The 13,566-nt window shown below is 45.7% G+C and overlaps 1 protein-coding gene across 1 annotated transcript in view; it reads left to right on the top strand.

The window, feature by feature from the left end:
* PKD1L1 (polycystin 1 like 1, transient receptor potential channel interacting) overlaps positions 1-13,566 on the top strand; it is a 216,094-nt gene that overhangs the window by 78,911 nt on the left and 123,617 nt on the right. The window contains 2 exon segments of the mRNA XM_031665407.1: positions 6,425-6,631; positions 11,295-11,476. Coding sequence (XP_031521267.1) covers positions 6,425-6,631; positions 11,295-11,476 — 389 coding nt within the window.

Here is a 13,566-nt window from a genome sequence, read left to right as displayed (position 1 = left end):
TGGCTATTTTTGCGTACGTGGGAATCCATATTCAGCAGAAACCTGTTACGCCAAGGAACCCTCTTACTTGCTTTAGGGTTTTGGGATGAGGATAAGCCAGTATAGGCTGGACACGTTCCTCACTGAGGGCCCTGGTGCCTTTGGATAATTTTAGCCCTAAGTATTTAACCTGCTGTGAGCAGAGCTGAGCCTTTGGTTTGGAAACCTTGTAGCCACAGGTGATGAGGAAATTTAAGAGCACTCGGGTGGCTTGATGGCACAAGGTTTCTGAATGGGTGGCTAGAAGTAAATCATCCACGTACCAAAGGACAAGAGTGTCCAGGTATGAGAACTGGCTCAAGTCTTGGCTAATGCCTGGCCAAACAGATGGGGGCTATCCCTGAACCCTTGGGGTAAAACAGTCCAGGTGAGTTGAGACATTGGGTTCAAAGGATCTTCAAAGGCAAACAAGAATTGAGAGTCAGGATGTACACAGATGCAGAAAAAGGCATCCTTAAGGTTCAGGACTGTAAACCACTCTGCTTCCTCTGGTATTTGGGAAAGCAGAGTATAGGGGTTAGGTACCGCTGGATATAGAGGGACAACGGCCTCATTGATAATCCCGATATCTTGCACTAACCTCCACTGTCCGTTGGGTTTCTGTACTCCTAAAACTGGAGTATTGAAGGGGCTATTGCATGGTTTTACTAGGCCTTGGGCTTTTAGGTCCTTAACAATCTTTTGGATTCCTTGTTGGGCCTCGGGTCTAAGGGGGTACTGCCTTTGGTAGGAAAAGGAGGTGGAATCCTTTAGTTTAACTTGAACAGGACGGGCATTCTTTGCTCATCCATATTGTTCTTCTGTTGCCCAGACTTCAGGATTAATTCCTTCCTCAAGCCAGGGACAACAAACGGGTGTTCCTTCTCCTCTGTTCAGGTGTATAATGGCCCCTGCTTTTGCTAGAATGTCTCTCCCTAACAAAGGAGTGGGGCTTTCAGGCATAATTAGAAAAGCATGTGAAAAGAGTAAAGTTCCCCAGTCACAGCTTAGTGGCTGGGAGAAGTATCTAGTGACTGGCTGTCCTAGGACTCCTCGGATAGTGACAGATCTGGAGGACAGTTGTCCAGGACAGGAGAGGAAGACTGAGAAGGCCGTGCCAGTGTTCAGGAGACAGTTAACTTCCTGGCCCTCAATGGTCAAGCATACCTGGGGGTCTGTGAGGGTGATGGCATGGGCTGGCACTTGCCTTGGGCACCCTCAGTCCTGCTGCTGGATCATCTGGTTAGTGGCTTCTGACTCAGAGGACCTTCGCCCCTGGGGCAGTGGGCCTTCCAGTGATTCCCTTGACATAAGGGGCATGGACCAGGGGGCGGCTTATTTCTATTTGGACAATCATTTTAAAGTGTCCTTGTAGACTGCACAGGAAGCAAGCCCTATTAGGCATTCGATTTGCCCAGTTTTTCCCTTTTCCAGAACCTCCAAAGTCTGCTTGCCTGAGGGTCATGACTAAAGCGGTGGCCTTTTTTTATCCCATTTGTCCCATTCCGCCTGCTCCTCCTGATGTCTATTACAAAAAAACCAAGGTTGCCAAGTTTAATAGGGTTTCTAAGTTTTGCTCTGGGCCTAAGGCAGACTTTTTAAGTTTTTTTCCTAATGTCTGCAGCTGACTGAGTGATAAATTTATCCTTTAAGATTAGTTGACCTTCAGTAGAGTCAAGTGACAGGGAGGTATGCTTCCTCAATGCCTCCCTTAGTCTCTCCAGAAAGGCAGTAGGATTTTCTTCCTTTCCCTGTGTTACAGTGGATATCATTGAATAATTCATAGACTTATTCCTAGTTTTCCTTAGTCCTTCTAGCACACAAGTTAGCAAATGTCTGTGGCACCAATCTCCATGTCCTGATTCTGTGTCCCAGTGAGGGTCTACACTGGGAACTGCCTGCTGGCCTGTGGGGAATTGTTCTTTCCTCTGTTATCATCGTATCATTGACCTGACTTAGATACCAGAGAGCGCCAAACTCTCAGGTTGCTGTTATGGTAGCACTTCTCTCATTTGGGACTTGTGTCTGATTTAGCAGTAACATTATATCTCTCCATGTCAGATCAAAGGATTGTCCTAACCCTTGTAAAACATCAATATAGCCATCAGGGTTATCTGAGAATTTACCTAGGTCTATTTTTAATTTGCTTCAAGTCTGAGAGAGAAAAAGGTACATGCTCTCTGGCTGGGCCAAATTTTCCTCCTCCCACTGCTTGGAGGGGGCATAATTGGGGAATATTGGCACTCTTTGGTTCATTGTTTACCCCTTTGTCTATCTCCTTTTGGACTGTTTGGGTTGAAGCAGAGTCCTTATTAGTTGGGGAAGGAGTTGGGGGGATGCTTGGTTAGGCAGGTAGACTCTGAAGGCTTTCTGTAGGGCATAAATCACACTTTTTACATAATTGCCAGTTGTCACTTAATGAAAAGAAAGTTTGTACATATGGCACTTCACTTTTGAGTCAGGATTGAGATAGTCTTTTTGATTCTGTAGGTACTTTAAGGCTTTGCTGAGTGCAAACAGCTCCCATGTTTTAAGAGACCAATTATTAGGCAATTTTTCTAACTCTGCTTCCACAAGAGTCTCCTATCAATTACTGAATACCCATTGTGGTTTTTTCTCAATCACCTAGAAGGAACCCTCTATAGTCCTGTCCTGAAGGGTGTTCCTCCTAGGTCTGGTCGGACCTTTGTATGGTAATTGAGATTTAAATCCCCTGTAAGGAAATCTGCTGGGTTAAGGGAATTATCAGTGGTGAATGTTAAATTGCTTTTCTCTAACAAACTAGCCCCATACTTTAAGATTTTTGAGTTAGTAAGCTACTTTTGCTTTTTTTGACTTAGAATAATTCTGAACTGGTGAGGTGTGCTTACAATGAGGTTTCCTCTAAAGGTTATTTTTCTACTTTTAGCAAAGCAGTTACCGCTACCGACTGAATGCATTTGGCCCATCCATGGGTTACTGGGTTAAGGATTTTTGAGAGGAAGGCTACAGGTTGTCAGTGGTCTCAGTGTTTTCAGGCTACGCCCTTGTTTACACTGACAACAAGGTGGTATTGGAGTGTTACAGGGTCATGGGAGAAGACCTTCAATTATCAATTACAGGTTCTAAATTTACCCTTTCTTTTAAAGGAATAGGGAACCCTGTTTTTTTTACTATTTCTTTCTCTTTATTTCTCTCTTCGACTCCCTTCCTCCTCTCTCTCTCTCTGTCCTCTCTGTCTGTCTCTCTCTTCCTCTCTGTCTGTCTCTCTCTCCTCTCTGTCTCTCTCTCTCTCTCCTTCTCTTAGCCATTACAAACTTGGGGCCCTGGCAGGGGTGCTGGGGAACAGGTCCCACATAACTGCCCACGTCGAGAGCTATATACCTAAATCGGGAGGGACACCAGGGACAAGACTCCCTGGGTTTATAGCCTACATGCCTAAGGATGCAGCGTAGAGCTTCCTTAGATCCCTTTGGAGATACAACTTGCTAGAGGAAATGAAAGTCTGAACCGTTAGTACCTAGGAGGCAGGGATCAGAGGAAGTAGATTCAGAGGTAAGGAGAATTTTGGGGCTATGCTTTCAAGAAAGTCGTGGTCGGGACCCAGGAGGTATGGGTCAGAAGGAAAGGTAGGGGAGCACACATGGGCGACTGTTGAGTAGAGACTTCTGGCTGCGCCATGATCTCAACCAGCTAATGCCGGGAGTTTGGGACGACAGCTTTCTGCCTCTAGTCGGCCCTCGGCTTCCCCAGGAAAATTGAAAGCGAAAGCTGGTTCTAGGCAGATGAAGGCTCCCACCCCAGAAGGGTTGGGGGTTGTTAGAAAGCCCTTCCCCAGACAGCCTCACACCTGAGTCTTAAGTCCAGCGGCCACGCTAATCGTTTTTAACTGGCCGATAGGTGCCTGGTATTTTCCTCCAATTCTAAGGAAGGACAGGACAGAATAGCAAGCGAAAGTGGTCCAATATTACCGCTTTGGAGGTCCCTTCGTGGTCGCCAAATGTTACTGGGGATCCCTGCTCCCAGAGGTCACAAGATGGTGGCGGGGCCACTTCCAAGATGGTGGCGGCCCGCTTCCAAGATGGTGGCAAGCCATGTGTTCTCTGACCTGAGGTTCTTGGCCTCACAGATTCCAAGGAATGGAATCTTGGGCCATGCCGTGAGTGTTATAGCTCTATTAGAAGCCGTGGGTCACAGAAGAGAACCGTGGAACCCAGTGACTAGTGTTCAGCTCCATTAGGACGAACCCGGGCACTTAGCCATGCAGGAACAATGGCAAGCTTCTAGCCCAATCGGGAGAGGCAATGGGCACCGGGTGGATCAGGAGCACAGCGGACACCCTGCCGGATCTGGAGGGATGGAAGTCAGCAGCGGATCTGCCACGGCAGCAAACCGCAGTGGTGGCGGCAAACCGCAGTGGTGGACGGTGAGCGAAAACTCAGCTCAAGCCAGAACAAACACAGACCAGAGGAGAGTGCAGTTGCAAGATTTAATAGAGTGAAAACAGAGCTCCCATACAATGGGAGGGGACCCAAAGAGGGTAGCCCGTGAACTTTCATTTGTAATGAGCACCAAGATTTCTTAAAATCCCATTTCTCAGCTGCCTCCAGGTTTTTCCCTTTCCGAATTTTTTTTTTTTTTTGAGATGGAGTCTCACTCTGTCTCCCAGGCTGGAGTGCAGTAGTGCGATCTCGGCTCACTGCAAGCTCCGCCTCCTGTGTTCACGCCATTCTCCTGCCTCAGCCTCCCAAGTAGCTGGGACTACAGGCACCTGCCACAACGCCCAGCTAATTTTTTGTATTTTTAGTAGAGACAGGGTTTCACCATGTTAGCCAGGATGGTCTTGATCTCGATATCTTGACCTCATGATCCAACCGCCTCGGCCTCCCAAAGTGCAGGGATTACAGGCGTGAGTCACTGCGTCCGGGCTTCCCTTTCCAATTTTTATAGAAACTTCAGAAAAGAAAAAAAAAAAAAAAAAAAAGCCCTCCAGGGGGAGACCCTGAACTCAGTGTCTGCCCCAGGGTGGAGGCTCCCTGGCCAGGCAGAGACTCCATCCTGAGGACCCCTAGCCTGGCTTGCTTCTCCATGCTTGAGGTGAAATCTGGATCCAGCCCAAAGTAGGTGGTGTGGAGGAGCTTCAGAAAGACAGAGTGACTGGGAGGGATAAGGGGTGTGGATGGGTAGACACTAATATTTTCCCCCATAACCTTGTCCTCATTGGCTTATTAAAGTGAGCAAATATGCTTTTTATATATGTATCAGCTACTATTTACATTTAAAATTCTTTATTATGGAAATTTTAAAGCATAAATAAAAGTAGAAAGAATAGTGCAACAAACATCACTTTCAAAGACTAGTAGGGTCGTATCAGAAGGTTGCCACAGCCAGGCCAAGGAGAGGGCCCTAGGTCCTAGACGGGCTACTTGGAGCATCTAAAAGATAACGTCTACAATTGAATGAATAATGCTAATATTTTAAAAATAATTATGCTGAAAGAGAAGCTTCTCCTGTTCCCACCAAGCAGGCAGACACAAGTAACATATTGGTCACCTTTGAAAGTAACTACTGCCCCAACTTCTTACTCTGAATGTTGGTAATTAAGGGAAAGAATTAAGCATTTATGCTTATTTTCCTGCCCAAACTGTAGTTTAGGAAACCTCATAGTTCTAGTTGATAAGAAAACTTTTTTCTCCTCTCTCCTTTTTTTTTTTTTTTTTTAACCAAAGATCTTTTGTGCATCTCAAATCAAACAATTGCACAAAGGTATGTTTTGGAAACAATAAGGGAAATTTGATTATGAACTAGGTTTAGATTATATTAAGAAATTGTTGTTAATTTTTAAGGTGAGATAGTAGTATTGTGTTTATGTAGGAAAATTCCCTTAGTTTTTAGAGATTATATTTAGTACTTAAGGGTTAAATGTCATGATTTCTGAGAATGACTTAAGAATATTTCAGTGAAGAAAAAAATAGGGAAAGCAAACATCTGTTGTGTATACTGCAAATGATTTTCTTATTATATTGATTTAAAAAATGTATATACACACATATATATACATACGTACCAAAATCCAGGAGCATAACGTTTATATTTTTGACATTTGGAAGCTTAAATTTTTTATGTAATCAAATATCAGATATCTTTGCTATTTTTCCATTAATTTTCTGCATAGGAAGTTTTTTCTCATGAGTATATAAATATTTACTTATTATTTTAGTTTTTTTTTTAACTTTTTATATTTGTCTGTAAAATAGATGTAATATTTATTCCGGTGTTTTCTAAAGCCCAGCCCTAAGAATACCATTTTGTGATTATGCAAACAAATAATTGGAGATCTACAGTTAAAACTAAGTTTCAGGTAAGTTACCAGTACATTAGATGTGGTGGACATTTTAATGAGACATCTTCTCTTCTTGATACTTAGATATGGAGGTCTCAGCCTGTGAGGCTGGGGGTAACGTTTGAAGCTGCAGTCTTCTGTGATATTTCCCATGGTCTGTCTTACATCTGGAACTTGATGGACTCTGAAGGGCTGCCTGTCTCCTTCCCTGCTGCTGTGGACACTCGCAGACAGACCCTCATCCTTCCGAGCCACACCCTGGAGTATGGGAACTACACTGTCCTTGCCAAGGTCAGCTCGCTGACTTAGGGCTCTACCGGCCCAGTGAAACCCATGCTTCCCATCGCCCTGCAGCAAGAGCTCAGCATTTGTGATTCAACACCCGTTCTATCCAGGAAAAGGGAGGCTGTTTAAAAAAAAAAAGTCTGGGTAGGATTTTAAGAGAAATGTGTAATTCCCCCAAAGAGAACAAATGATGTTCAAATGCTGGCAAAGCAATTGATGAAAAACTCCTTCCAATGTGTATAATAAAACTTTCCTGTGTACCTAATTTGAATAAACCCTGTGCTGGTGCTGGGATGTAAGGAGAATACGTGGCCTACCATTTAGGGGCCAATCACCCAGAAAGGAAAGGGGATGACAGTCAGAGGGCAGGGCATCCAAGAGGCATTCACAGTGACTGCCTGGCACTTTGATTCTCAGCATGTGCTTGGTGCATTTTGGCTGGAAAAAATGGTGAAAATATGCGCGTTAAAAGAGGCAGAGGTCATTTTTTTAAAAGTAGGCTTCAAGAAAGAGGGTCCTGAAAAGAGAATCTGTTCACAGACATAGAAAGGGATTGGGAGGGGCAACAGCTTGGCAAAGGCTAGAAGAAGACCAGGGATAGTGAGCAGACCCTGGTGGGAGAATCTGGGATCAAATGACATAGGGGGCAGGCCAGACTGCGGTGACCAGATCAGGGACCATCAGGATACCTGCAGCGAAAGAGCTTTGTTCTTTTAAGCTGTGGGGCACGCAGTCCTACTAAGCACAGTTCCAGCTGGTGCCTTGTGTGGCTGGCCACAGAGCTCCTCGGCATCCAAACTGCCCTGACCTTGCCTGAGGAAGCAAATTCTCCCAATCTGTGCTGCGATGTCACAGCGATGGCAAATGCTGAAGTTGCCAGAAGCTTCCTCTCAGTGTCTGTACTTGTCTCATTGTGAAATAGGCAGGTAACGATGGGCCAAGTGACAGCAGGCTGCAGACCAGGCTTGGCATAGCATTACTTCAGATGCAGGTTGTAGGAAAATCCAGAGCTTTCCCAGCAGGCTGTATACTCTTCTTTGGAAATGCTGATTGGGAACAAGTAGGAAACAGACTGAAGGATGGGATGTTGGGAGAGTGCTACTGAAAGTGAGAAGTCACTAGAGGCTGAAGTAGGGGACAGCCGGGGAATAGAGAGCAGAGTAGGGTCAGTGTCGGGGGACCTCGGGGTGATGGGTAGCATCTGACCTGACAGGTAGTTAATTGTAAGAAGCCAAGGTGAAATGCAAAGGAAAATCTGTAATACTGAACGAGTGAAGGAGGGTGAGTCTGCTCTTTATTTTCCTAATGAAAACTGCACTATTTGTACCTGGCTGTGTGCTGGGGGAGGGATTTGGAGATAAATAAGGTATTTGCACACTTTCGTGAACAACCTAGTAGGTGAGGTAGATAGAACCTGTAAACTAAAAATAAAATCCTAAACCCCCCCCAACCAACTAAACAAATCCCCTCTTGGCGAAGGGGACCCAGAAAAACCTTTAAAAAATAAAGTTCCCGGCCATAATGGGACTCAAGGTCAGGTATGCCTCATTATACCCCCTCCCTTTCACAGTTTAGGCACAACTAACCAGCATTAATGTTAAAATAGAGATTATAAGACTGACAGAACAGACTCTTTTTTTTTTTTTTTTGAGACAGGGTCTCACTTTGTCGCCCAGGCTGGAGTGCAATGGCTGCAATCTCAGCTCACTGCAACCTCTCCCTCCTGGGCTCAAGTGATCCTTCTGCCTCAGCCTCCTGAGTAGCTGGGACTACATGCGCATACCACCATGCCTGGCTAATTTTTTGTAGAGACAGGGTTTCACCCTGTTGCAAAGGCTGCTCTCGAACTCCTGGCTCAAGCAATTTGCCTGCCTCAGCCTCCCAAAGTGCTGGGATTATAGGCGTGAGCCATCAAGCCTGGCCAGGACATACTCTTTATGACAATAAGACACCAAATTATAAATAAGACCTAAGGTGATGCCAGGCAAGAGTGAAATCATGCAGTCCTACAATTAAAAAATAAACTAGGTTCTCATTGCCACGGGATTTTTCTCCCTTTTTCTCTATCAACTAAACAAACACTAGCCTTAAAATAAGCAATATTAGAACAATTACAACTCTACAACCACCAAACATCAACTAACTAAACCCCCCTATTCCTCAAGCCATAACTATAACTTTAATTAAACAAAAAACTAATTTCTATAACTTTTTCCTAATAAAAAACACCAACCATTGTGGGGAAAAGGAAGAGAGATCAGCCTGTTACTGTGTCTATATAGAAAGAAGTAGACATAAGAGACTCCATTTTGTTCTGTATTTGAAATGCTGTTAATCTGTGACCCTACCGCCAACCTTGTCCTTGCAAGAGACATGTGTTGCGGTGACTCAAGGTTTAATGGATTTTGGGCTGTGCAGGATGTGTCTTTGTTAAACAAATGCCTGAAGGTAGCTTGCTGGTTAAAAGTTATCACCATTCTCTTAATCTCAACTACCCAGAGACACGTACTCGGCCAAAGGTCGCAGGGACCTCTGCCTAGGAAAGCTAGGTATTGTCCAAGGTCAAAGGTCGCAGGGACCTCTGCCTAGGAAAGCTAGGTATTGTCCAAGGTTTATCCCCATGTGATAGGATGAAACAATGTTGCTAAAAGGTTTATCGCAAGGCACAGGATTTTCCTTTGAACTTATTCATATCACAGAGGTTTTTGTTCATGTCTTACTGCCGATTTCCTCTTTTTTCTTTGATCCTATTGTCCTGCCACTCCCCTGTCTTTAAGATGGTAAAGATAATTATCAATAAATACTAAGGGAACTCAGAGACCGGGGCCGGTGTGGGTCCTCTGTAAGCTGAGCGCCGGTCCCCTGGGCCCCGCTTTTCTTTCTCTATACTTTGTCTCTGTGTCTTATTTCTTTTCTCAAGTCTCTCGTTCCACCTTACGAGAAACACCCACAGGTGTGGAGGGGCAGGCCACCCCTTCAAACCATAAACTAATTCTGCCCAGTTTCATAGAGACTACGCATTTAAGTGCCTTCATGTCCGTACTTTACCTTGTAACATAAGCAACCTAATTATAATATATTCCAATATTGTCTCCACCCAAAAGTAAACATAAAACACATATATATGTTTACTTATTACACAAAAACACAATCCTCTTCCATAGATATCCGTAACTCCTATATCCTGTGAATATGGGATAACCCATTCAACTTAAATTCCTGTCTTACCCCTCCCTCCCTCCTCAAAACACTTACTTTCAATTTTTTAGCCAGAGACTACACTTCCTGCTTACAAATTACCATCCCTTTCTTAAAAAACAAAACTCTGCTTTCTAAATTTATAAACTACGTAATTTTTAAATTAAGCCCAACAAGCCATAGAAGATGCGTCCAGCCTGTGGGACAGGCCAGGCAATGGGAGCTCCAAGGGAGATTTGACTGTGAGCCGGGAGCCAGCTCTGTGGTCTTCAGTGTCTTTACAGGGGATCCGTGTCTCTCTAAGTCTTGGAGACCTGACAGATAAGGTAACTTCTGCTGTCTCTGACCTCACAGTCAGAGCCTCAGGTTTCCTTTGCTCCTGACAGTCCCTGCATCTTCCCCAAGCAGCTTGCCGCTTGGTGCCTCCTCCAGCCTTTGTATATACTTGGAACATTCTCAGCAGCTCCTTGGAGATGGACAGGCTGAGCAAGCAGAGGCTGAAGGCGGAAATGGAAGTTCTGATCCTACAGCTGTTCCGTAGTCTTTGGTCCTACTCAGGAGACTATCAGCAGGGAGCTGTGTGCATCTGAAGAAAATCTAGAGTGAACAAGGCTAAGACCCAGTGAAAGAACAGCAAGTATTAGACTGTATTTTTTCAAATTGCATCAAATTTTTCATTTTTTGACAGCGTCTCACTCTGTTGCCCAGGCTGGAGCATAGTGGTGTGATCTTAGCTCACTGCAACCTCCCGCTCTGGGCCTCCTGGGTTCAAGAGATTCTCATGCCTCTGCCTCCCAAGTAGCTGGGATTACAGGCGCACGCCACCACACTCAGCTAATGTTTGTATTTTTAGTAGTGATGAGGTTTCACCATGTTGCCCAGGCTGGTCTCAAACTCCTGAGTGCAAGCAATCCACCCACCTCAGCCTCCCAAAGTGCTGGGATTACAAGCATGAGCCACCGCGCCTGGCCGCATCAAACTTGTAAAAGAACAATGTGAATGCTTTATTTACAACATGTTCTGCTATTCCTCGGTTTAAAAGTATTTGTCTTAAATTTCATTTACACTTCCTAAAGTCCATGATATGTTTGCGGGTTAGAAAGAAGCAGCTCTAAGATAGGTGAAGGAAGTTGCACAAAAGCCGGGAGCCTGAACAATTCACTGTGGAAGGAGGAGGTTTAAAAACTATAAAATGTGCACACATGGAAAGTCTCTATTGTGTTCACAAGCTAGGAAATGCCCGACTTTGTACATTAACACAAGCTTGGATAGGAAGATGTTCGTGCTCTTGTGGACTCCAGTCACAGCTCTCATGTCGTACAGTAGAGTGGTTATTTTGACTAGCATGACTGTTTTAGTTGGAGCGGGGGATGCATTGAGTTTCCTTTCTAATTTTCAGATGAATGTGTTTCTCCAGCGAGTCCCTGGCTTGTCCCTGCATGACATCCCCTGTCCTTCCTTGCCCCTGTAGGTTCAGATTGAAGGCAGTGTGGTGTACAGCAACTACTGCGTGGGCCTGGAGGTGCGAGCCCAGGCCCCTGTCAGTGTGATCTCCGAGGGCACACACCTGTTCTTCTCCAGGACCACCTCATCCCCCATTGTCCTCAGAGGGACCGAGTCCTTCGACCCTGACAACCCTGGGGCAACTCTCAGGTGAGCACCACGCACACACACAGCTGTGCAGCTACTCAGACCGCGCATTCTGCAAATGCAGGCTTGGGGACGTTGGAGGCTATTAATAGTTTTAAATTTTAAGCGCATCCACTTTCATAAGTTTAACTGCTTTATTTAGGATCAAAATATAAGGGAATTGAGGAAAAGAGTGGAAGTAAAATGTGTGTCGCTTTTTAAGGTGGTGTTTAAAGAATGATCTGGGCCGGGCGCGGTGGCTCAAGCCTGTAATCCCAGCACTTTGGGAGGCTGAGGCGGGTGGATCACGAGGTCAGGAGATCGAGACTATCCTGGCTAACATGGTGAAACCCCGTCTCTACTGAAAATACAAAAAACTAGCCGGGAGTGGTGGCGGGCGCCTGTAGTCCCAGCTGCTTGGGAGGCTGAGGCGGGAGAATGGCGTGAACCCGGGAGGCGGAGCTTGCAGTGAGTCGAGATCACGCCACTGCACTCCAGCCTGGGAGACACAGCGAGACTCCGTCTCAAAAAAAAAAAAAAAAAAAAAAAAAGAATGATCTTTTTTGGAACGTGAGGTTTGAGTGTCACCATTATTAAATTTTTGGTTGGTGAGATGCCGTGGTGTGTGGAAGGCTTGGTTTCCACAGGTTGCTCATCTCCAGGTGGATGGGTCTCTTGTTGCTGGAGGCTGCCCCCAGTTCAGGCCTTGTTCCTCTTCTCCATCCACACCCCTTCCCACCTATGGCCTCAGCCAGGGTCCTGATGTGGGTCTATCCATGATCCATGTGCAACAGCCTCAAACAGAGATTCTCTGTTTAGACCACTCCCCGGACTCTGGGCTGTGAATCCCAGCCTCCCTACAGCGCCCCCTCTGGACAGCCTCGAGACATCTCAGCCACACGCCTGCCTTCTGCACCCATAGAAGGACCTTTCCCATTGCTCAGGCCAAAATCTTCTTTTTTTTTTTTTTTTTTTTTTTTATAGACCCACAATCGCCTCTGTTTCTCCCAGACTGGAGTGCAGTAGCTTGATCTCAGCTCACTGGAAACTCTGCCTCCTGGATTCAAGTGATTCTCCTGCCTCAGCCTCCTGAGTAGCTGGGACTACAGATGCACGCCACCATGCCTGGCTAATTTTTGTACTTTTAGTAGAGGTGGGTTTCACCATGTTGGCCAGGCTAGTTTTAAACTTCTGACCTGAAGTGATCTGCCTACCTTGGCCTCCCAAAGTGCTGGGATTACAGGCGTGAGCCATCACGCCTGGCCACAAGCCAAAATCTTTAGCAGCATCTTTTACTTTTACTTTTTCTTTTTTTGGTCCTCCCTTAAACATCAGTTCCACACCGCCTCCCCTACCCCTGTTCATTCTGGTTTGAGCTGCCAGGGTCTTGGGCTTATCTCTGTAAGATCTCCTGGCCAGTTTCCACACCTCCATCCTCCCCTGCAGCCCTGTCTCCATGGCAGAGATGGATTCTTTTGCTAGTATTATTGGTTTTTATTCTTTTTTATTTAGGGGATATGAGTGCAGTTTTTTTCCATGGATATATTGGTAGTATTAAAGCCTGGACTTTTAATGTAACCATTCCCTGAATGCTGTACATTGCACCCAATAGGTAATTTCTCATCCCTCACCTGCCTCCCACCCTCCCTCCTTTTGGAGACAGATTCTTTTAAAACAATCAGAAGACTTTACTTCACAGTTCGACCCTCCAGCACCCCCTTTTTACTCAAGAGTAAAAGCCAACGTCCTCACACTGCCAATGAGGTCAAAGTGATCTCTCCCAACCCACTGCGGCTTCAGCTGTCCCTTCCTGCCTCCACAGCTCACTGCGCAGCCCGTTTGGCCTTCCTGCCCCTCCTTGGATTTACCCAGCTTGCATCTCTCTCAGCTCTTTACAGCAAGGATTCCCTCTGAAGCTCATCACTCAGTTCACCAAACGTCTGCCATCACCCCCTTCCTTTCACTCATTGCTCAAATGTCACCTTCCCAGTGGGGCCCCCGCTGAGACTCCAAAATGACAGATCCTGCCCTGGTTTGATGGCATCTTTCTTCACAGTAGTCACCCCTGACATCGAGCCTTTGCTCACTTACTATGGTCACTGCTCCGGAGGGCA

The sequence above is a fragment of the Papio anubis genome, chromosome 4, assembly GCF_008728515.1.
Source record: "Papio anubis isolate 15944 chromosome 4, Panubis1.0, whole genome shotgun sequence".
NCBI lineage: Eukaryota > Metazoa > Chordata > Mammalia > Primates > Cercopithecidae > Papio > Papio anubis.
The sequence above is the reverse complement of the archived record's forward strand: the minus strand, read 5'-3'. Positions and strand labels throughout refer to the sequence as shown.